This window comes from Bos grunniens, chromosome 15, assembly GCF_055505025.1.
Source record: "Bos grunniens cultivar Pamir isolate PY7600 chromosome 15, Bosgru_T2T1.0, whole genome shotgun sequence".
Lineage (NCBI taxonomy): Eukaryota > Metazoa > Chordata > Mammalia > Artiodactyla > Bovidae > Bos > Bos grunniens.
In genome coordinates this window covers 64,518,653-64,543,311 of record NC_141179.1, presented here as the reverse complement: position 1 = coordinate 64,543,311, position 24,659 = coordinate 64,518,653, and the positions used below count along the sequence as shown (strand labels likewise).

The 24,659-nt window shown below is 43.7% G+C and overlaps 1 protein-coding gene across 3 annotated transcripts in view; it reads right to left on the bottom strand.

Moving 5' to 3' along the window:
- The window catches only part of KIAA1549L (KIAA1549 like), a 316,445-nt gene extending 293,028 nt beyond the window's left edge, over positions 1-23,417 (bottom strand). The window contains exon 1 of one of the 3 annotated variants that reach the window (XM_086341097.1): positions 22,937-23,417. In XM_086341097.1, the coding sequence (XP_086197223.1) occupies positions 22,937-23,159 (223 nt within the window). In that variant the 5' untranslated portion in view covers positions 23,160-23,417. The remainder of the gene's footprint in view (positions 1-22,936) is intronic. The other 2 variants (XM_086341099.1, XM_086341096.1) reach the window with 2 other exon arrangements.
- Positions 23,418-24,659: the final 1,242 nt, after the last annotated feature.

The following is a 24,659-nucleotide window of genomic DNA, read 5'->3' as shown; positions in this document are numbered from 1 at the left end:
CATTAGAACTGATTCAAATGTATTCTTTTTAATGGCTGGGTAATACTCCATTGTGTATATGTACCACAGCTTTCTTATCCATTCATCTGCTGATGGGCATCTAGGTTGCTTCCATGTCCTGGCTATTATAAACAGTGCTGCGATGAACATTGGGGTACACGTGTCTCTTTCCCTTCTGGTTTCCTCAGTGTGTATGCCCAGCAGTGGGATTGCTGGATCATAAGGCAGTTCTATTTCCAGTTTTTTAAGGAATCTCCACACTGTTCTCCATAGTGGCTGTACTAGTTTGCATTCCCACCAACAGTGTAAGAGGGTTCCCTTTTCTCCACACCCTCTCCAGCATTTATTATTTGTAGACTTTTGGATCGCAGCCATTCTGACTGGTGTGAAATGGTACCTCATAGTGGTTTTGATTTGCATTTCTCTGATAATGAGTGATGTTGAGCATCTTTTCATGTGTTTGTTAGCCATCTGTATGTCTTCTTTGGAGAAATGTCTGTTTAGTTCTTTGGCCCATTTTTTGATTGGGTCATTTATTTTTCTGGAGTTGAGCTGTAGGAGTTGCTTGTATATTTTTGAGATTAGTTGTTTGTCAGTTGCTTCATTTGCTATTATTTTCTCCCATTCTGAAGGCTGTCTTTTCACCTTGCTAATAGTTTCCTTTGATGTGCAGAAGCTTTTAAGGTTAATTAGGTCCCATTTGTTTATTTTTGCTTTTATTTCCAATATTCTGGGAGGTGGGTCATAGAGGATCCTGCTGTGATGTATGTCAGAGAGTGTTTTGCCTATGTTCTCCTCTAGGAGTTTTATAGTTTCTGGTCTTACGTTTAGATCTTTAATCCATTTTGAGTTTATTTTTGTGTATGGTGTTAGAAAGTGTTCTAGTTTCATTCTTTTACAAGTGGTTGACCAGATTTCCCAGCACCACTTGTTAAAGAGATTGTCTTTAATCCATTGTATATTCTTGCCTCCTTTGTCAAAGATAAGGTGTCCATATGTGCATGGATTTATCTCTGGGCTTTCTATTTTGTTCCATTGATCTATATTTCTGTCTTTGTGCCAGTACCATACTGTCTTGATAACTGTGGCTTTGTAGTAGAGCCTGAAGTCAGGTAGGTTGATTCCTCCAGTTCCATTCTTCTTTCTCAGGATAGCTTTGGCTATTCGAGGTTTTTTGTATTTCCATACAAATTGTGAAATTATTTGTTCTAGCTCTGTGAAGAATACTGCTGGTAGCTTGATAGGGATTGCATTGAATCTATAAATTGCTTTGGGTAGTATACTCATTTTCACTATATTGATTCTTTCGATCCATGAACATGGTATATTTCTCCATCTATTAGTGTCCTCTTTGATTTCTTTCACCAGTGTTTTATAGTTTTCTATATATAGGTCTTTAGTTTCTTTAGGTAGATATATTCCCAAGTATTTTATTCTTTCCGTTGCAATGGTGAATGGAATTGTTTCCTTAATTTCTCTTTCTGTTTTCTCATTATTAGTGTAAACACAGTATCTTAACAATCCATTTCTTTTGGTTACGTGTTTATACATCTCTGTTTATTTCATCCTTCCATCCTCTCGACTTCTCTGGTGGCTCAGATGGTAAAGCGTCTGCCTACAATGCAGGAGACCCAGGTTCGATCCCTGGGTTGGGAAAATCCTCTGGAGAAGGAAATGGCAACCCACTCCAGTACTCTTGCCTGGAAAATCCCATGGACAGAAGAGCCTGGTAGGCTACAGTCCATGGGGTCACAAAGAGTCGGACACGACTGAGTGACCTCACTTATACATCTCTGTTTATTTCATCCTTCCATCTTCTTATGGATAGTTTTCTGACAAAAGACTAGAGTCTGGGGAAACAGAGACTTGAAGCTAAGCTGCTGGACCATTGGCAGCTCCCTTCAATGAGTGGAATTGTGGGTTTCTAATGCCCTGATGGCCACAGGATAGGGTATTCTTCACACAAAGGTAGTTACACCTCCTGCTGCCCAGAATTCTGGGTTACCACCTTCAATTGCTCTAGCTGAGGTCTTCAGCCTGTATAGTCCCATAGTAACTAGCAAAGATGCAGTGCCAGGGGTAATAAGATATGGAAGAAGTATTGTATTCCTATGGAAAAAGAAAAAATACAATCAATTCCTTCCAGTTAGCCTCAAACCTGCTGCTGCTGCTGCTGCTGCTGCTGCTAAGTCACTTCATCATGTCCAACTCTGTGCGACCCCATAGACGGCAGCCCACCAGGCTCCATCCCTGGGATTCTTCAGGCAAGAACACTGGAGTGGGTTGCCATTTCCTTCTCCAATGCACGAAAGTGAAAAATGAAAGTGAAGTTGCTTAGTCTTGTCCAACTCTTAGGGACCCCATGGACTGCAGCCTACCAGGCTCCTCTATCCATGGGATTTTCCAGGCAAGAGTACTGGAGTGGGGTGCCACTGCCTTCTCCAAACACACATATGCTACTTCTACCCATATCCCTTGTTTTCTACAGAACCGGTCTAATTGTAAAACAGTATTATACTTAAGAGACCCTCCAACTGGCCACCATTCATCCTTCCTCCAATGGATACCGTGGCCATGCAGTATCATACAGAAAGACCAGGTGTGTCTTCTTTAAGCTCTGGGGATCAAATCTATCCCAGTTTTTTAGGATACACTTCAAAGGAGTGAGGCTGGAATGGTTAGCTCACATCCGTAAGAGAGAAAATAGCGACCAGCACCATCTTTCTATCAGAGGCATCCCTCCTTGCTCTAGATGGGGGTGTAGACAGACTTTACACCAAAGCTTTCCTTCCCTGGTCAGACTTAGTCTGTCCCTTACCAATGGAGGCGACCTACTCGTCCCTCCCTGTTCTATGACCAAGACAGGGTGGGGATGCACCAGGGGTAGACCTGATGGCATCCCTAAATGACGTCCCACTCTTCACCATTACCTCGGATGCCACCCGGGATGCAATCAGAGTAACCTTCCAGAACACCTCCCAGGCTAAACCACTGGGGGAAACATTTGTCACCTGAGTGCCTGTGCACGACTCTGAGTATATTCCTGACCACAATAAGACCGATATGAACATAAAACTGAGATATTTCTTCCAAGTGTCACCACACCAGTATAAGAGTCTACTCTGGTCCTCTAAGATCCAGCGCTACCGAAGGAAAAAAACTCCACTGCAGTTCAGCCCGAGTAACCTTTAACCTCAGATGCTCTTGTAGCTAGAGCTCCATCTGGCTTCCCAACTTTTGATTCCTAGCAAGGCTAGGAGCTTTCTGACTACCAATCCAAGTTTGGGACCTAAGTCATAATACACAGTAACAGCATAGATCACAAGTCCCTTGAAAGTCTATGATCCAACAGATTAGGTTAGTACTTCTAATAGGCTGCTGCTGCTGCTGCTGCTGCTAAGTTGCTTCAGTCGTGTCCAACTCTGTGTGACCCCATAGACGGCAGCCCACCAGGCTCCCCCCGTCCCTGGGATTCTCAAGGCAAGAACACTAGAGTGGGTTGCCATTTCCTTCTCCAATGCATTAAAGTGAACAGTGAAAGTGAAGTCGCATCCGATTCTTAGCGACCCCATGGACTGTAGCCCGCCAGGCTCCTCCATCCATGGGATTTTCCAGGCAAGAGTACTGGAGTGGGATGCCATTGCCTTCTCCATCTAATAGGCTACCTACCCTCAAAGAAATGCATCACAACAATAACAACAAAAAATTACTTTAAAGGTGCCACAATAAAAAACTCAAACCATAGGAAAACTATCAGAGCTTCTGGCCTCCATGTTGTATTCTGCTGAAAGACATCAGGATGACTTTGAAAACCACACAAACTTTTTTGACAAACAAAAGACAGCTAGCTGATCACCATCCATTTGAAGTACAAAGGAGTACAATATAATCAGAATTTGTTTTACACACAGGAAGGAAAATCTCACTTTAAGGAGCAACCATCTGTCTTCCAAAACTACAGAGGTTGAAAGTAGCTGATTTTTTTGTTTTTTAACCCTAGCAGTGAGCCAATAAGAAAATACATTAAATTTCCTCATCAGTATATAGATGAAAGGGAGTTCCCGTATTTTCAGAAAAACACTGAAAGTGGGAGACAAGAGAAAAAGAATTTAGCCATTTACTCTTCTTTCTAATCCTGTGGCCACCATCCATGTCCAAATCTTAGCACCTTTTTTCTGAGACAATTCCCAGCCTACCACCAGAAGTACATGATAAGCACTAAGTAATAGTGGCTATTATCATTGCCCAGGACAGAAGGGGAATTCATTCATCTAACCAACAAAGGTTTGTTTTTTGTTTGTTTTGTTTGCAAAGGGGTATATTTTTTATTATCAAAAAACTTATATACCATTAATCTATAATGATATATCATAGTCTGTTTATCAATTTACATGATGAAGGATATCTGGGTTGCTAACTTTGATTATGAATAATGCTATTATAAATATTCATATTTTTACATGAACATAAGTTTTCATTTATTTCATTATTATTAGGATAAATGCCTGGGAGTAGAATTGCTGAGTAACAGAGTAAATGTATATTTAAAAGAAATCATTTCTTAGATGGTTATACATATCTCATTCTGATCAGCAATATACGAGTTCAACTGCTCCAAATCCTCAACAGCAACTGGCACTGGTAATTTTAAATTTCTACAAAATATTACCCAGTATTTTAGTATGAAGTGGTATCTTGTGGTAATAATTTACATTTCCCTAATGACTAATGATGTTGAGCATCTTTTCATGTACTTAATTTAATTTATTCTTTGGTGAAGAATATTCAAGCCTTCCCAGGTAGCTTGGCAGTAAAGAATTTGCCTGCCAATGCAGGAGACTCAGAAGACACGGGTTCGATCCCTGGGTCAGGAAGATTCCCTGAAGAAGGAAATGGCAACCCACTCCAGTATTCTTGCCTGGAAAATCCCATCGACAGAGGAGCCTGGCGGGCTACAGTCCATGAGGTCGCAAAGAGTCAGACACAACTGAGCAACTAAGCACACATGCACATTCAGGTCTTTTACCCATTTTATGTTTGTTGATTTCCTTATTATCGAATTTTGAGAATTCTGTACATAAGTTCAACAAAAGCTTGTTGAACACTTACTGTATACCAGGCACTGAGTACACAGCAGTGACCAAAATAGATTAAGTCCCCATCCTGCTGGAACTGATGTTACAGTGATTTGAACCCAGGTTTCCTTATCTCCAAAGCCCATGGCTGTTAAATCAGTTTTAAGCACACTCAAATGCCTAAAGAGGCCATGCAGGTAAAATAAGTGTGTTGGATCAGATTACTGGCTGGCTGTTCATCAAACCTGTTCTCTTTTCTTTCGGGTTCATCCCATGTTTTCCAGCTTCTTTCTGCAGGCAGACACGGCCAAGCTGCTGAGCCCTAATCCATGGAAAGTGGGCAGGATGGTGCACAGCCTTCCAGATCTGTTCCCCGTTCTCTTTCCACTTCTATCTGCTGAATGCAGATAAGAACAGCAGCCTTGGAAGCCACAGATTGACAATGGAGAGACTACAAAGACAAGACCCTGGGTCCTTGAAATCACCACGTGGTAGCAAGTGCCTGGCCAGTTAGGAGCACTTGTTGGTCTCTATGTGAGTGAGAAGTAAAACTCCAGGGCTTTAAGCTATTATAGACTTGGAGGTTAGGTTGTCACCACAGTAAATCCATCTCAGCCAAGACATGACTGAAGTGGGATGGGTAGGGGTTGTGACAGATGCCCCCTCCCCGCCTAAAGGAGCTGCCACTGCTCAAACTTAGCCAGTTGTTGCCACACTAGAATACTGGACGAGTCTTCCCTGACCATCGTCCTCCTCACTCACCAAGCCTCCCCCAGCACCCTGTGCTCCCCCTTCAGCTCTCACCTCTGCTGGTAATGGGATACTCATTCCCGTGATGAGCTGATTAACATCTCTCTCTCCACATAAGCCAATGTCTTTTTCCTCCCCTCCTGTTCTCCCCGCACCCAGCACTGTGCCTGCCACATACCTCAATAAATACTGCCTTGAATTAATAATACAAGGAAAAGTCAATCTGAAAACAACAGGCAACATTATTTAAGACTGCACCATATAGAAACTAAAGTCAAAGTGAAAGTCACTCAATCTTGTCCGACTCTTTGTGACCCCATAGATTATACAGTCCATGGAATTCTCCAGGCCAGAAGATTGGAGTGGGTAGCCTTTCCCTTCTCCAGGGGATCTTCCCAACTCAGGGGTCAAACCCAGGTCTCCCACACTGCAGGTGGATTCTTTACCAGGCGAGCCACCAGGAAAGCAAAAAATCAAACCATGATGCCTGGAGAGGTATCTGGAGAGGGGCAAGAGGGGACTTACTTCCTGAAGTGATGATCATGTTCTATATCTTGACAAGGATTTAGGTTACACAGGTGTGTGCATGTGTCAAGACTGGGGATTTCTGTATTTCTCTGTATGTAAAGTTTACCTCAAAAAAAAAAGGAACCATAAACATGAACTCTAATCTGGTATGCAAACTGAAACATTTAGGACTGAACTGTACTTATGTCTTGAACTTACTTTGAATACATCAAGAAATAAGATGAATTGATAGAGGGACTGATAGAATAAACACATATGTATGATAAAGCAAATATAGCAAAATGTTCATAGTACCATCTAAGTGGTAGGTACATGGCTGTTCACTGTATAGTACTTTCAACTCTTTCGTATGCTCGCAAATTTAATAAAATGGGGCAGGGCAGGAGGTGGGGGGGAGGCCTGCAGAGCAAAGCTAAAAATATATTGACATTGCAGTCAAATCTGGTTTTAAATCCCATTCCCAAAACTTCCAAGAACAGTGCCCTTAGGCAAGTCAGGTTCATAAATGTCTTTTCAGTCTTAGTTTTCTCCACGCAAAATGGACAGGAACTACCTCTTAGTGTCACTGCAGGGTTCAATTCTATAAAGTTCTTTTGATGGAGCAACTAACAAGTAGTAGCTGTTTTATAAATGTTTGTCCTCTTATTCAGAAGTCAACATACCCACAAACTAGGGCAAACCTCCAGTGAGACATAAAAGAAGTGAGATTTGTAAAATTTCTCCCTGGCTACATCCCCAGGGAAATTAAAAGAATAAATTAATTGTACTATTTTTATAGGTAAAGATGCTGACCTTCCATCAATCAGTAGGACACTTAGAACTCCATGTCTGAGGAGAGGTCTACGCTGTCCACACCCCATCGCTCATTTCCCAAGGGTCACCACCATCCTTTGTGAGAGCCGGTTAGGGTTAACAACAAAGCCGCATCAGGCAGAAGGATGGAGGAATTGTAAGTAATGCACCGAAGCCAAGGCTCCCAACCCCCTCTCCAGATGTGCAAGGGCGGGCCTTGAAATCATGATGGTGTTTGACATGCTCTCAGAGGTTGTAGTCATCAGACGGTCTTGGCTTTTAGCATAATTACATGACCTGAGAAATGGCCTTTTGGTCATAAATAAAAGCCTCCAATCAAAACTAATAGTGTGTGTGCAGCAGAAAGATGTCTAAGAGGCCACTGCATGGACCCAGCATCTCTAGGTTAGGAAGGTGGAAGAAAGGAGTTCCTTAATGACAGCAGCAAAGGAGGGGGAAGTGCTGACTGTGAGAAGCAAGGAAAAACTATCCCCTTGGGACCTTCTTAGTGGTCCAGTGGTTGGGAGTCCACCTGCCAATGCAGGGGACATGGGTTCAATCCCTGGTTCAGGAGAATCCTACATGGTGTGGGGCAACTAAGCCTGTGCTCTAGAGCCCACGCTCCAGAACAAGAAGCCACCACCATGAAGCCCAAGTACCGCAACTAGAGAGCAATCCCACTCGCTGCAACTAGAGAAAGCCCAGGCACAGCAACGAAGACCCAGCACAGCCCCAAAGTAAAACACATTGAGAAAAAAAAAAAAAAAAAAACTAGGCCAATGCCCCTCCAAGAAAATGAGGTCTGGCATCTTAAAATCAGTGAAAGGGTTAATTACATGTCACAAGTGAGGTACTACAGGCAAAGGAAGTTGCATTTTTTTTTTAGAAAGCATCTCCACCTTCCCAAAGGATGGCACACTTAGGACAGCAAGCTATTTTAGGCTGTGTGAGCCAAATCTAACTTCCACCCTCTCTTCATGGAACTCTTCTTCCCTTTTACATAATTATAAGCCCACCTACTTGGTTAGCCTAGACTTCAAACTCCTTGGAGACATCCTGCACTTACTGTGTAAGTGGCCCTGCATCCAGTCGAAAGATGGATAGGATCATCTTGGTGCTCAGCCAAACATGTGTATCTCTTCCCAATTCCATTGTCACATTGGTAGCTTCAAATCAGCCACGGTGACAGTATTTATACCATGGAAATTGGCCAAGTCTATAAATCAGGCTACTGGTCGTCGTCATTTTTCACAAAATGAGCACATGAGCTTGTTTTTGCTGTGATGAGGGAGGAGACACATTTGGGGAAATCTGCCCGATCCATACCACCTCATTTAAAACTGCACTCTCCCCATGGCTATAGCCGAAGGAGGGGTCAGCCTAGGAAGGCATTTTTAAACCATGTGCCCCTTCACCTCTGGCCTCTGCTGATCAGATGAGGGGTCAAATCCTTACTTTTTGGCCAGCCTGTGACAGCCTGATGCTCCCTCTTGGGAAATATAGGACTGGGACTCAGACTGGAGGGCGGACACATAAATGGAAAAGTCCTGCCAACTCTGGCTGCGGTGAGCACCACAGCAAGCAAGGCCCCTTGTTAGACAAGAACCCAGAAGCTACAGGTAAGCAGAGAAAGCCAGTCTGCAGAAAGAGGCAGATGGACAGACCCAGCCTGCAGGAAAAGACAGACAGGAGACCCCCTGGTCCGTGAGACACAAATCCAGGAACCTCAGCCTTTCAATGTCAAGAAAGGCACCATAAAAAGTGGACTGAGAGCTGTAGAATCAAACTGCCTGGGTTCAAATCCCAGCCTTGACACTTACCTGTGTGACAACTGAATACATTACTGTTAAACTGCTCTTTGCTCCCACACCTGAAGCCTGGGGGTCATAACAGAACCTATGTCACAGGGCTGTTGTGAAAATCAAATGAGCTGATACAGGAGTAAATGCTCAAAAATGTTACTATGATTCCTATCAATTAGTTACATTGTCTGCGTGGCCCCATTATATTTCATTGCCATTCCAAATCTGTCACATGAGATTTCCCTGTGGCCTGGGCCCCCCTACTTGAGCTAGTTTTAGTTGAGTGGTAGGTAATCTGTTCCTTGAATCACAGAATAATGTAAAAATCCCAGGACCACTGTGCGACTTTTTAGCCAATTACTTTCTCAACCCCTTCCTAGGAGTGATATGAGATTCAAACAAGACCATGAAAACTTCTACAAATGTGAAGTGCTCTACCAAACTCTGAGGACAAGTATCCCCATAGGGAAAAGTAAATATATCACATTAACCATAACAGTGGGAAAACCCTCGTTCAAATGTCATCATATTGCTGGACTAGAGCAAGAACTCATACTCCATACCACTGGGAAAAAAAGGTTTAGTTTCCCTGGGATTCACCAGGTTGATTCTTATGTTCACCTCCAGTATTAATAAGATAATAAGAGGAAACTGCCAAAGATAGCCCTATGGCAGTGATTTTTTAATATACTTCCATCCAGTTTAATTATATTCCAAAAATGCTCATAACCCAGCTCCTCCTATTCTTTTCAAAACAAAGACTCATAATTGATAATGCCATCTGTAGGTGTAGAGATATTTTGGCTCAGCTCTTTTCAATAAGGACTTAGAAACTGTACTATTAATTTCAACACGTTTTTTTCTCAGGCACATTTTTCTTCAGGCTCCCTTGGTTCACTCTTGACGTTTGGTAAATAAAAGACAAGTGACAGAGGAGCAGCATTCATTACCAGGGACAGAAGTAGAGGGGTCAGTCCGGAAGCCCTGGTTCCATTCTAGCACTTAATTCCATATTTCACGTTGAAAGAGTAAAGTGAGAAATATCCTAGGCCTTCCTATTTCCCAGCACTGCATAAATACCAAAGTCATTTTGTGTTTCTGACGTCAGGAGGTTTTCTTTCAAGCTAAGAATAGATTTAACATATATAAATCAAAATTAAATTCCCCTCTCGTGGTTAGGATGCATTAGGCAAAGTCTCGCCTGAGTAGACAGATGGCAGGTGCAGCAATGACCTTGAGCTAAAGCTTGAGGCAGCTCCTTGGCCCTATTTACATCTGCATTAGTTGGTTTATATACAACATTTATCCCTGTTCTATTTGGTGTTTAAAAGGGCCCATGATTTTTCTTAAACATGTGTGGAAATATTTTCCAGGGAAGAAGTCAAAGAATAGAGAAAAGAGGAAGAATGGTCTAAGGATGATATTTTAACTCTGTAGGTTTGAATCCAGTAGTTTTAAATTTGTTACCTTTTATAATAAAGGCTTTTCTATATTTCAGGGAAAGTTCAAATTCTCTTATGACAAAATTTACTATTTCATATGGAAAGAGGGCAACAATACAATGGTAAATGCAAAAAGAAAGGTAAATATTACACCCTTTATATATTAGAAAAATTACGTGAGAATACGTATATAAATTTTTGTATGAAAAAAGATTGGAAAGACCTATTATACTTGCTTAACAACAGAACTCTAGCAAATAGCAATTGAGCCACCAGGGCCTTTCTCATTTGCTGCATATACTATGCATTACTTGAATTTAATAAAGTACTGTATGTATTACTTTTACAATTTTTAGAAGCCAATGAAGATTAAAGATAAGCCAACACTTGTCTGGGCTTCAGGTTGGAACCATGACAGAAAACCATGGGAAATCTCTTCCCTTTGTAGAATGAGAGTCCTAGACTGGGCTTGCCACTAATGTGGCAAGAAGGTAAGAGGAAGAGGTAAGAAATGAATTGGTCTAACCCACAAAAACAGTGCTTAGGCCTCATAAACACACAGCAAGGGGAATGAAGGAAGAAGTGAAGATCCTGAGGCTTTTGTTCACAGGTGGGATAACTAAGGCCCCAAAAAGTGACTTGATAAACAGCAAACAATCAGCTAAGGGTGACCTATTTCCTGAACTCATTCAACACAATTTCCCCTCACTCAGATCATTCTAGACCTGAAACCAAACTCTGTCCTAATGTCTAAGTGTCCACTGGCAGTCCTGCTGCTGCTGCTGCTGCTAAGTCGCTTCAGTCGTGTCCGACTCTGTGCTACCCCATGGACTGCAGCCTACCAGGCTTCTCCGTCCATGGGATTCTCCAGGCAAGAACACTGGAGTGGGTTGCCATTTCCTTCTCCAATGCATGAAAGTGGAAAGTGAAAGTGAAGTCGCTCAGTCATGTCTGACTCTTAGTGACCCCATGGACTGTAGCCCACCAGGCTCCTCCATCCATGGGATTTTCCAGGCAACAGTACTGGAGTGGGGTGCCATTGCCTTCTCCTGGCAGCCCTGAGGATGAGCAAATATACTAGAGATACATGATCCTTTTTATTTTACTAAAGAAATCCTTGAGGGATATTCTCATTTTTAAGACCAGAGGCCTAAAGAGAAAAATAATACTAATTCTACACAAACATTTGATAAAAGAGAACAGAAAATACTTCCCTACTATTTTATAGAACAGCATCATCCTTATTCCAAAACCAGAAAAACATTTCAGGAAAACAAAGCTACAGACCAATATCCTTCAAGAACATAAGGCTTTAACAATTTTTAATGAAAAGATTAGAAAATTAGACCCAACTGGAACAAACATCATGACTAAGCTGGAGTTTATCCCAGGAATGCAAGACTGGTTCAATATCCTAAAATCAGACTAAAAACAGGCTAAAAAAGAAAAACTTTATGGTGATTTCAAAAGAGAAAAAACTTGACAAAATTTAATATTCATTCATGATAAAAGAAAAAATTCATAGCAAACTAGGAATAGAAGTAAGCTTCCTCAATCTGATAAAGGGCCTTCACAAAAAACAAAAACCAAACTACAGTTAATACCATAGTAGTGGAAGACTGAATGTTTTCCCTCCAACACTGAGATCAGTGCAAGGATGTCCACTCTCCCCATTCCTATTCAACAATGTACTTGACATTCTAGCAAGTGCAATAAAGCAAGAAAAAGAAATAAAAGGCACATAGATTTGATAGAAGGAAATGAGTATCTATTCATAGATAACATGATTTTGTATTTAGAAAAATCCCAAAGAGTCTGTAAAAAGCTACTAGAACTAAAGTGAGTTTAGAAGGGTCACCCGATACAAGATTTTTTTTTTTTTCTTTTTGGCCACCCTGCACAGTTTGTGGGATCTCAGTTCCCTGACCAAAAACAGAACCTAGGCTCTTGGTAGTGAGAGTGCAGAGTCCTAATCACGGGCCTGCCAAGGAATTCCCACAAGATTAATATTTTAAAATCATATTTCTATATACTAACAAAGAAATTTTAAAATAACTATTTACCAAAGCATTGAAAAACATGAAATACCTATACAAAATGCATATGTTGAAAGCTATAAAACATTGATGAAAGAAAGAATGCCTAAATAAAAAGAGGAAGACATTCATGGATCAAAAAATTCAATATTGTTGAGATATCAATCTTCTCCAGTTGATCTAGATTCAGTGAAATCCCAATCAAAATTCATGCATACTCTTTTTTATGGAAATTGACAGGAAGATACTAAAATCTATATGGAAATGCATAAACCCTAGAACATCCAAAAAGATTTTGAAAATGAATTTCAAGATTTATCACAAAGCTTGAGCAGTAGAACTCAATGAGGGGAAATTTTACCCTGAAGGGGACATTTAGCAATATCTGAAATGTTCAAAATTCTCCAAGCCGGGCTTCAGCAATATATGAACCATGAACTTCCTGATGTTCAAGCTGGTTTTAGAAAAGGCAGAGGAACCAGAGATCAAATTGCCAACACCTGCTGGATCATCGAAAAAGCAAGAGAGTTCCAGAAAAACATCTATTTCTGCTTTATTGACTATGTGAAAACCTTTGACTGTGTGGATCACAATAAACTGTGGAAAATTCTGAAAGAGATGGGAATACCAGACCACCTGACCTGCCTCTTGAGAAACCTGTATGCAGGTCAGGAAGCAACAGTTAGAACTGGACATGGAACAACAGACTGGTTCCAAATAGGAAAAGGAGTACATTAAGGCTATATATTGTCACCCTGCTTATTTAACTTAATGTGCAGAGTACATCATGAGAAATGCTGGAATCAAGATTTCCGGGAGAAATATCAATAACCTCAGATATGCAGATGACACCATCCTTATGGAAGAAAGCAAAGAAGAATTAAAGAGCCTCTTGCTGAAAGTGAAAGAGAAGAGTGAAAAAGTTGGCTTAAAGCTCAACATTCAGAAAACTAAGATCATAGCATCTGGTCCCATCACTTCATGGCAAATAGATGGGGAAAGAGTGGAAGCAGTGGCTGACTTTATTTTGGGGGCTCCAAAATTACTGCAGATGGTGATTGCAGCCATGAAATTAAAAGACACTTACTCCTTAGAAGAAAAGTTATGACCAACCTAGACAGCATATTTAAAAGCAGAGACATTACTTTGTCAACAAAGGTCAGTCTAGTCAAGGCTATGGTTTTTCCAGTAGTCATGTATGGATGTGAGAGTTGGACTGTAAAGAAAGCTGAGCGCCGAAGAATTGATGCTTTTGAACTGTGGTGTTGGAGAAGACTCTTGAAAGTCCCTTGGACTGCAAGGAAATCCAACCAGTCCATCCTAAAGGGGGTCAGCCCTAGGTGTTCATTGGAAGGACTGATGTTGAAACTGAAACTCCAATACTTTGGCCACCTGATGCAAAGAGCTGACTCATTTGAAAAGACCCTGATGCTGGGAAAGATTGAGGGCAGGACGAGAAGGGGATGACAGAGGATGAGATGGTTGGATGGCATCACTGACCCATGGACATGAGTTTGGGTAGACTCCAGGAGTTGGTGATGGACAGGGAGGCCTTGTGTGCTGCGGTTCTTGAGGTTGCAACAAGTCGGACACGACTGAGCAACTGAACTGAACTGAAGACATTTTGGTTGTCACACTGAGGTGGAGGGTAGGGGTAGCTATCAGAGACCAGGAATGCTGCAAGTATCCTACACGGCACAGGACAGTCCCCACAGCAAAGAACTATCCAACCCAAAATGGCAACAGTGCCAAGGTTAAGAAACTCTGAGCTGCAGAAACCAAGACAGTGTTGTATTGGAATAAATACACAAGTACAGATCAGTGGAACAGACCAGAATCCAGAAATAAACCCACAACATATGGTACCAAGGCAATTCAATGGAGCAAGGATAATCTTTTCAATAAATGGTGTTGGAACAATAAAACATCCACATGAATAAAACATTAACCTCAACTCTGTCCTTGCACCATATACAAAAATTAATATGAAACAAACCATAGACTGAAAACTATAAAACTTCTAGAAGAAATCATGAATGTTTGTAAACTTGGGTTAGGCAAATACTTCTATCCTAGCACACACAAAAAAACACAAACCTTAAATTTAAAAGTTGATAAACTGGAACTATTCAAAATTTAAAACTTCTGTCCTTTGGAAAACACTGTTGATAAAATGAAAAGAAAAACCACACAGACTGGAAGAAAATATTTGCAAAAACCCGTATCTGATAAAGGACTTAAAACACACAAATGATTTTTTTAAATAGGCAAAAGACTTCAACAGGTGCTTCAAAGTAGATATATAAATGGCATGTAAAAGATGTAAAGATATGCAACAATAACATCATTAGTAATTAGAGAAGTTCAAACTAAAATTATGCTGCTGCTGCTGCTAAGTCACTTCAGTCATGTCCGATTCTATGCGACCCCATAGATGGCAGCCCACCAGGCTTCCCCGTCCCTGGGATTCTCCAGGCAAGAATACTGGAGTGGGTTGCCATTTCCTTCTCCAATGCATGAAAGTGAAAAGTGAAAGTGAAGTCGCTCAGTTGTATCCGACTCTTAGTGACCCCATGGACTGCAGCCTACCAGGCTCCTCCGTCCATGTGAGTTTCCAGGCAAGAGTACTGGAGTGGGGTGCAATTGCCTTCTCCCAAAATTATCATGAGGTACCACTAAAAAAAACTATTGGAATAGCTGAAATTTAAATTTTTAAAAAGTTAAAATCGAGTGCTAGTAAAGATGCAGAGGATCAACTGAAACTCACATAGATAGGAATACAAAATTACACAGTCACTTTGGGAAAAGATTTGGCAATTTCTTATAAGGGTAAACACATACCTCACACATGGCCAGAAACCTCACTCCTAGGTATTTACCCAAAAGAGTGAAAACTGCCCACACAAAGACTCCTATGCCTCAAACTGGAAACAACTCAAATGTCTATCAACTGGTGAATGGATAGCCAATTGTGGTACAGTGAAATACTACATCACAATAAAAAGGATAGAACTAGAGGTGCAATGACATATGATTCTCAGGAGTATTACATTCAGTGAGAGAAGCCAGACACAAAACACTATATACTGTATCATTCCATTAATATGACTCTCAGTTAAAGGCAAAATTATACATACAGAGAATAGATCTGCCTAACAGGAATGGGGTGTGTGGGGTGGGGAGAAAATTGCCAAGGAACAGGAGGGAATTTTTGGAGAATACAGAAATGGCCTATAACTGGATTGTGATTATAGATCCATGAGTGTATGTTTCTATCAAAACCCACCATGCAGAATGTCTAAAAAGTGAATTTTACTGTATGTAAATTACACCTTAATTAAACTTGACTTTAAAAATGAAGAGTGGTGGCTCATGGGCGTGCTTTCTGCACAGCATGACATTTCAAAACTCTGAACTTGTTGGTGACATTTGAAAACAAGAGCTGAAATAAAGATCCAGCTTGTCTCCAGAAGTCAGAACTCTGGCACCCTGAGCCTCATTGCAGCTGGTCAAAGACAACCTCTTTGAACGAGGCAGGTACTTTCTGTCTTGCCATACCCTTTCTCCTGATGCACTCAGAGGTACTTTACCCATCTGCCACTCCACCCACTAAGTAAGGGTTTCTTGTCCTGGGCTACAGGGTAGGGGCCAGGTCTGGCTTGGTCTTCACTCGACCTCCAGTATTTAGGGAAGAGTTTGACATGGCATATGCCTGGTGCTTGATAAATATCACCAAATCAATGTGACTCACATGCCACAATCCCCTCAGTGACAATAACTGACATTTCTAATACCCCGGTTGCTAGCTGTTCCTTTGGTCCTGGAGTCCCCACAGGGAGCCATCATCCAAGGCAGCCATCCCGTGATCCAGAATAATGTGTCCCTCTGTGTGTTTAGAAATCCCCTGTAATGTGTTGTCAAGCAACGAAAATGTTTTAGGGTCATTCCAACTATTCATTTTTGTCTGGAGAAGAGTAGAGTTGTTGTTTGTTTAAAAAAAAAAAAAAGAGGAGGAAGAAAACAAAGAAAACCACAATGCAGGCTGGAAGGTTGATGAAAATGAAAAAGGAAGCATGCACATTCATTCTGAATATTCTCAGATCACATTCTAGTAATTTAAGACTTGCGGTAAGTAGGCTTCTGAGAGGTTCTCTTGGAAGGATTTCAGTATCTCAGTTTCCAAAGTGATGTTCGTCTTTAGGAAGAGTATGGAGCAGGAAGAAATGGAAGCTCGACTTCCATCTGATGTCAATATTAAAAGCACAGGCTCATTGGTCCTCAAATCTTCTTCTTTACATTGTGAGATGGGGAGAAAGGGGAGGCAAGTTTGGGATTCTTTACAAGTATCCTTGAAGCACTAATAATTAATACTGAGAGTGAAAAAGTCCAAATATATGTTCTTGGATTGTCTAAAAAGTGAAAAAAGTACAAGTATAATGTAATTATATCCTAATTAAACCCTCTTTTGACCCACCTCCCCTATGACTCTGCCTTTCTTTATAAAAAAGGCTAAAAGAGTTCTTTTTCACTGTCTGATTTCCCTTCTTCATTTCCTTTTCTTTAAATTTTGTTATTAATTATTGAGATAATGTCTGTATACAAATGCATCTTTGCAATCATCAATGCTGAACAATTATGTGTACTTAATAAAATGATAGTTACCAAAATTTGAAGTTCAGCAAAACCAAAGATATGAAGTGTACACTGAATGACTTTTTATTTTTGAGAACTGCCTTGTGGACACAGTGGGGAGAAGGATAGGGTGGGATGAATTGAGAGGGTAGCATTGACACATACAGACTGCCATGCATGAAATAGCTAGCTAGTTGGGAGCCACTATATAGCACAGGGAGCTAAGCTGATCTGTGATGACCTCGAGGGGTGGGATGTGAGGTGGGAGAGAGGTTCAAGAGGGAGGAGATATATGTATACACAGGATTGATTCACACAGTTGTCGAGCAGAAACTAACACAACATTGTAAAGCAACTGGACTCCAATTCTTCCTTTCTTTCTTGAACCTGTTGCAGTAAGACTTTTGTCCCCTCTGCTCTCAGGGCCAACAAACACCTCCACATCTCCAAGCCCAACATCCATTGCTGTCCCTATTTAGCCATCTTCAGTCTCTCTGGTTGGTCCCCCCTTCTCCCTGAACCCCTAAATGCTGAAGTATCCTAGGGCTCATTGCTGACATCTCCCCCCTTCTCTATACTTTCTTACTTAGTTCCATACTGATGGCTCCCAAATATATATCTCTGGACCCAATATCTGCCTGGAATTCCAGACTACTTTGTTCAATGAGCTATTTGTCATCTCCCTTGGATGTTTAATAAACATTTCAAGCTTAACATACCCAAATCCAACTCTTTATTTACTATCCCAAACCTAAGCCTCCTGTAACCTTCCCCATCTCAATGGCAACTTCACCCTCTCAGTTGCTTGAGCCAAAAACCCTGGAGCCATATTGGTTCCTCTCTTTCTTTCCCACTCCACCTCTAATCCATGAGAAAATTTTATTAGCTTCATCTTCAAAAGATGTCAGGACTTCACCAGCAGTCCAGTGGTTAAGACTCCGAGCTTCCCCTGCAAAAGGGGAGCAGGTTCAATCCCTAGGTGGGGAACTAAGATCTCACATGCCATTCAGGATGATCAAAATATTTTTTTTAATCTGTCCAAAATCTAACCACTTCTCCCCACTGTCTAAGCCTTCCTACCTGGTCTCCCCATTTCCACCCTTGACCTTAAAGTCTTTTGTCTCCAAAATAGCCAGGGATTTTTTTCTAAAACTTGAGTCAGATCATCTCATCCCTTGCTTAATCTCATCCAAAGTAAAACACAAAGTCTTTACTTTGCCAAAATGTTTTACGTGATCTGGCATGTAAAACATTTCCCCTTCAACATAATTTCTTACCACCCTCCCCCTATTCACTCAATTCCACGTGGCCTCCCTGCTGTTTCCTGCCTCCTCAAGGCTTTTGCAGTCACCTGAATATCGTTTCCCAGATATTCACTTTTAGGTATCTACCCAAACATCACCGCATCACGGGGCCATCCCCCATCACTCTGGGTAACTGAGCACATGCGTGAGGGCGCACAGGCATGTAGGCATTAAGCTCTTATTATCCTCTTACCCTGGTTTATTTTTCTTACCACCTTCCAACCTACATTCATTTGTTTATATTCATTTGCTGCCTTCAGTGGGGTCAACAAACCACCAGCATCAATATCACCTTGGTGCTTGTTAGAAATGCAGAACCAGGCTTCCCTGATGGCTCAGAAGGTAAAGAATCCGCCTGCAATGCAGAAGACACAGGAGACACAGGTTCAATCCCTGAATCGGGAAGATCCCCTGGAGGATGAAATGGCAACCCACTCCAGTATTCTTGCCTGAAAAATCCCCTGGATGGAGGAGCCTGGCAGGCTACAGTCCATGGGGACACAAAGAGTCAGATATGACTGAGCGACTAAGCACAGCACATAAGCCTTATCCCAGACCTACTGTGTCAGAAGCTGCAACAGGATCTTCAAGTGATTCAAATGCACAGTAAAATCTGGAAAGCACTGGGCTACTTCCTAATTGCCATGAGAATGGGAGTTTAATTTCATTCATTATTGTAACCTCAGAAAGCTGAGGCACTCGAGATACACTGAATGAACGAATGAACTGTTGCACTTGTTTCAAATGGGACTCCAAGCTGATGATGTGCAGAACGTTGGAGAGGGGCAAAAAAGACCTCCTAGGTCAAAATTATCCCCCATGTATTGTACTCAATTAGAGATTCCCTGGTGTCAGCAAACCCTTCTTTCAAAATGCAAATACATTCCCTGAATAAAGCAGTCATTCACAACTTGCTGTGGATTACTTAACTGAGATAATTATTCTAACATTTAACAGAATCAGCCAAACTGAGGGAATAGGAGTGAAAGAATGCTGAAACTTCCACAAGTGCCTAGTCTGTGCTGCACATTGTAACAGGCCAGAGGAAACAGAGATAAATCAGGAACTTATAAGCTGGTGGGAGAAGCAGAGGACCCTTCAGGGGAGGGGCAGGAGGGTGGAATGCCTGTGAGGGGGACTTGGGAAGGCTCCAGGGCAGGGAGAGAGTCCAGGGTATTCCTCCCTATAGCATCCTTTGCTCTGGTCACAAAGAACCCTTCTCCTCTGCCTGAAATACCATCATCAACTCTGTCAACATCTACTCATTCTCCAAAGCTCCCAGCCTTTCAGAATTAACTGTGCCTTCATTTCATCAGCTCTGACCACACTGTATCACATTTCAAGGACCCAGAGCACCCTGTTCAAGAGGGACTTCTACAAACTGTATTACCCTTTTTCATGTCCGTATCCCCTGCCCCAGTGTAGCACCTGGACAGAGTGAATATTCAGTCGGTTTCTGTTGTTTTATGAGAATAGTTGGCATTCACTGAGCATTTACCAAACACTATTTTAAATACTTCAGCTCTATTAACTCACTGAATCTTCACAACAACCCAGTGAGATTAGAGCTATTATTACCCCCATTTTATAGACAAGAGAACTGAGGCCCAGAGAAGCCAGGTAAAGGAATGACCAGAGTACCTGCACCTAAAAGACACACAGGAAATGTTTACTAACATCAGTTCAGTGGAAGATCAGCAGTTAGGATGATCGGGGAGTCAAATTTGAACTTTACCAATCTTCCTAGAGCATTGGAGGTCAAAAGAGAATGGGGAGGTGTCAGAGGTCGCTGCTATAAAGAACCATCTTTCCCACACCAGCCTCCCACAGGCAAAACAGAAGTCACTGCCTGGGAGCAAGGGTTCCCTGGGGACAGAAGTTAGGAGAGGAAGTCGGAGAGAAGAAACTCCAGACAACAGTCTTGAGACAGTACCCCAATTCCTCAGGAATATTAAGGCAAAAGACTTTGGGGCAGAGTGGGTGGAGATGGGCTGGAACACACAGGGGCTCCAGGACACAAAGGGCCTGTAGCATTGTACCCACTTGTCAGCCAAGACAAAGGTCTGGCCAGCCTTGCTTAGAAACAAGGTGCAGCAGCCATGAAAATAGCATGACTGTAGCAAGCTAGCTCCCTCAGGAGGACCCAAGTATCATGGGTTTGGCTTCTCAGGCAACTCGGTCTCAGACCCACTCTGCAGTCAGTGCCAGTGCCAAGCCACAGCGCCACCTCAGAAAAACTTCAAAACCAGGGAGTCTTTTGAAAGTGGAAGGTCTCAGGAAACTGTCATTGGTTCTCCTGCCTCCCTCCTGACACTACTTCCTCCACAAATCCCACAGGACTCCCTGCCTTGGGTCTAAGACTCACTCACCCTGCAGTAAAGCTCCTCAGGTGGAAATCAGAAAACAAATGAAAGCAAGCAGGAGGCAAAACAGGGAGCCCAGTGCTTAACTCCTCCACTGAGAGAGAAACAAGTCCTGGCGCTGAATGAGCGGCAAACACACAGAAAACCCTGGAGCCCGGCGGTAGACTTTGGATCCACAGGTAAGCTGGACCACGAGGAATTAGTCATCAAGGGTGACAGCAGAAAGGACACCCAGAAAACACAGATGAGACCAGTCACTCCAGTAAGAAAAGGCAGAGACCTATGGGGAACAACATCAACTTTACTGATTTTTGTTGTTGTTGTTTAGTCGCTAAGTCCTGTCTGACTCTTTTTGGGACCCCATGGACTGTAGCCCACCAGGCTTCTCTGTCCATGGGATTTCCCAGGCAAGAATACTGGAGTGAGTTGCCATTTCCTTCTCCAGGGGATCTTCCCAATCCCGGGATCGAACTCATGTCTCCTGCACTGGCAGGAGGATTGTTTACCACTGAACCACCTAGGAAGCCCTTACTGATTTTTACCATCATTTAAATCAAAGCATCTTTCCTGGTGATCAGGATCACCATACTATGAGAATAAAGGAAAAGGATTCCCAGGCTAAAGCTGAAAGATACAGATCCGAAATTCCCTAAGTCAGGCTCTGGCAGTCTGAAAGTATAGCCAAGAAAAGTCTCAGAGGTTCAGAAGGGGCAATGTCCAAAGGTCCGAACAGAGATCAGAAATTCCAAGCTGATCAAAGGAAATCATCTGACATATCAGGGCAAATAGGATCAATACATAAAAGTTTAAATTTCAAATATTACAAATGGTTGAACTGTTTTTGGTATCTGCACTCAAATGAAGAACATCCACAAGTTGGCATATCATAAACTGTTCACAGAACTATTAAAAATTTGATTCATTTAAAATAAAAACTCAAAGCATGTTTCTGATCCAATGAATACCAAGGTATTTACATTTGTCTGACTCAGAACTTACCTTTTAATCATTATACCTAATACACATCATTGAAAACTGAGAGAGGCGTAAAAACTGGGGGCTGAAGTTCTTCAGAAGCTTTTCCCAGGTCTTGGGCACACAGCCAAAGATTACTGAACTTTCTAACCACTATAATCACAACAGACAATTCCTGGACAGCAACTTCCACACAGAGACACCTCATGTCAGTGACCCTTTAAGTGAATCAAAGGAAAATGGGCTTTGAATTAAGCTTTGTAGACAGGAAATATTTTTAACCTAAAACAGTGTGAGCTCCTTTATAATAAGGAGATTTAATTTAACTTGGGGGATGGGGCACACTGAGGGATAAAAACAGTCCTCATTAATCGCTGCTAAAAACCACAGAACTACAGGGTCATATTGGCTGAAACGAAGGCTAAATTCCTTGATAAATGAAATGTACCAAGAGCCCAGAATTTTATCACAAAAGCCTTCCCTTTACAAGTGCCATAGTAATCATTCTTATTTCAAAGGCAATTGCTGACAGCAGAGTAAGTTTTGAAGAACATTAGCAGAATAATCTCCCCTAAACAGTTACAACAGATTTTTCAAAACAGTCCAAGAAATTACAGAAATCTATTTCCGAAGGATTCTTGGGAGTCAAAGAGTCAAGTGTGGTTACTTTTAACTAACGTTCCTGCAAACAGGAACGTTATATACTCGAACCCTTTGCAAGATGAAATTATTTTGGGTACCTCTACCCCCAAAGTAAAGGAGTCTCCTGTCAAAATAGAGAGGAAAACGCCGACATGGAAATTGCCTAAAACTCTCTGGGCCATTCCGTGCAGTCAAAGCACAGTGGCCACCCATCCGAGAGCCCAAGTCATAGTGGACGTCCCCACCCTGAAATGTGTCCTACTAAAACACATCCCTTTTCAGGTGTCCTAAACACAGCGTTTCTTTATCTAAATGAAACATGCCTGTGGGACCACTAGGAAGGATCTGCAACTCGTCCAGAAGGAAGACGCGAATGCACTTCTTTTTACTTCCCCGCCCAACAGTGCCTGCCTTCCCGGGAGACAGATTTCTGACAGTTCGCCTGCTGTTGCAGCAGCAAAGGGCGGGGAAAATCCTAGCGCCGGTGCTGCAAAGATCTCCCTATCCACCGCCACCCGATCAGGTACCGGCCTGGATGGGCCGTCCCGCTCCTCCAGAAACCTCCGCGGGCGCAAAGCAGCCGCCAAGTGCTTACCCTGGTCGGCCAGGCAGTGCTCGGGGAGGGCCGCCAGCAGCAGGAGTCCCAGCAGCAGAGGCGGCGCATCCTGGGACGCGGCACGCGAGCCCCTCACGCCCGGGAAGCGCGCAGCTCTCCCGGCGGCCCGATTGAGCCCGCGCGCTCGGAGCCGGCCCCTGCGCCCCCGAGCCGCCGGCCCACCTTCCCTCGGGCCCTGGGGCTTTGCCTCCTGCCGAGCCATGGGGACGCTTCACACATCCAGGCCGCTGCCTCGCTCCGCACCGCTCCGGGGAGCCCAGCCTTTGGCACCCCGGTCCTCACCGGGCATCTCCGGCCCCGGCGCCGGAGGGCGGGGGCGCCGGGAGGCGCGACTCGCTGGCTCGTGCTGCTTTGCCCGGAGCGGGCTCCGCGGAGCCGCGGCTTCACCCGTGCAGCGACCGGGGCCGCATGGAGCCGCGGCGGGAGCGGGCCGGGGTTCCCACAGCGCCTGTCTCCGCGCGCCGGCGCGCCCCGGGCAACGAGGGTGGAACGGGCGCCGCCCGGAGCCCCCACCCCCGGGAGGGCTTCCGCAGACTGAGTGGGTGAGGCTGCGAGCCGCTGGGGCCGGCGGCTGCTGGGCGCGCTCGGGACCCTCCCTCCGGCTGCTGCCTCTCCGCCCGGCTCTCCTCGCTCGCTTGCTGGGGCTCGGGCTCGAGCTCCAGCTCCGGCTCCGGCTCCCGGGCCGAGAGTGTTACTGCAGCTCAGAGCTTCGTCTCATTGACAAAGAAAGCACGTAGCCACCCGAGCAGGCGAGGGAGGCGAGGCAGGCGCGCGCGCGCATCCCCGCGCGGAGCCACCGCGCGCCCCCCGCACTCGCGCGCCCCGCCGGGCTCCGGGCTGGGGAGGAGGACCCCTCGCGGCAGTTCAGGCACCGCGGATGTCCGCACTAGGGCGATGGGGGCGGGTGGCTTCTTTTCTTCTCTATCCTTCGGCTAGAGAAGGGGAGATCCGCAGAGAGGTCCTCCGGCCCGAAAAGAGGGTGGGGGGGTGGTGCTTAAATAGTTGTCGTTAACGTGCTGAAGAGGTCAGAAAGCTCTTCAGCCTGGGTTTTGAAAAGTCCTTTGGGGGGGGGGGGGAGTGGGCGGCGCGCGCTTTGTGCTATTCACTACTTCTCCAAGGGGCCCTCGACATCCGTATGCCTGTTTTACCGCCGAGGAACTGAGGAGCCTGTGGCCTAGTTGCAACACGCTGGGTTAAAACGCATCACAAATGTTTATAGCAGCCACACTGTGTGCAAAGCCGTGCGCATTGGAAAAACCAGGGAAAAGTCTCTTCCTGAAAGTCCCTTCCTGAAAATAGGACAATTAGACAGTCAGTTACTGTGCGAGACACCGGAGATCTAAGTGGTGAGCAGAAACACAGTCCCTGATGTGAAGAAGTTCCAACTCTTCATTCAACGGTTCTTCCTGACTGCCTGCTAGGTGTCAGGCACTGTTCTAGACACTGAGGACAACAGCCGCCAGCAAAATCCCTGCCCCCTTACAGCTGACATTCTAGTGGAAGTACACTGGCGATAAACAAACAAGTAGTAGACAAGATGTCAGCTGGTGAGGGGGAGGGAGGCCTCACTAAGATGCTGACATTTGAGCAAAGACCTGAAGGAGGTGAGGGAATAAGCTTGGCAAGAACAGCATTACAGGAACAGGGGGCAGTTCAGTTCAGTCGCTCAGTGGTGTCCAACTCTTTGCAACCCCATGGACTG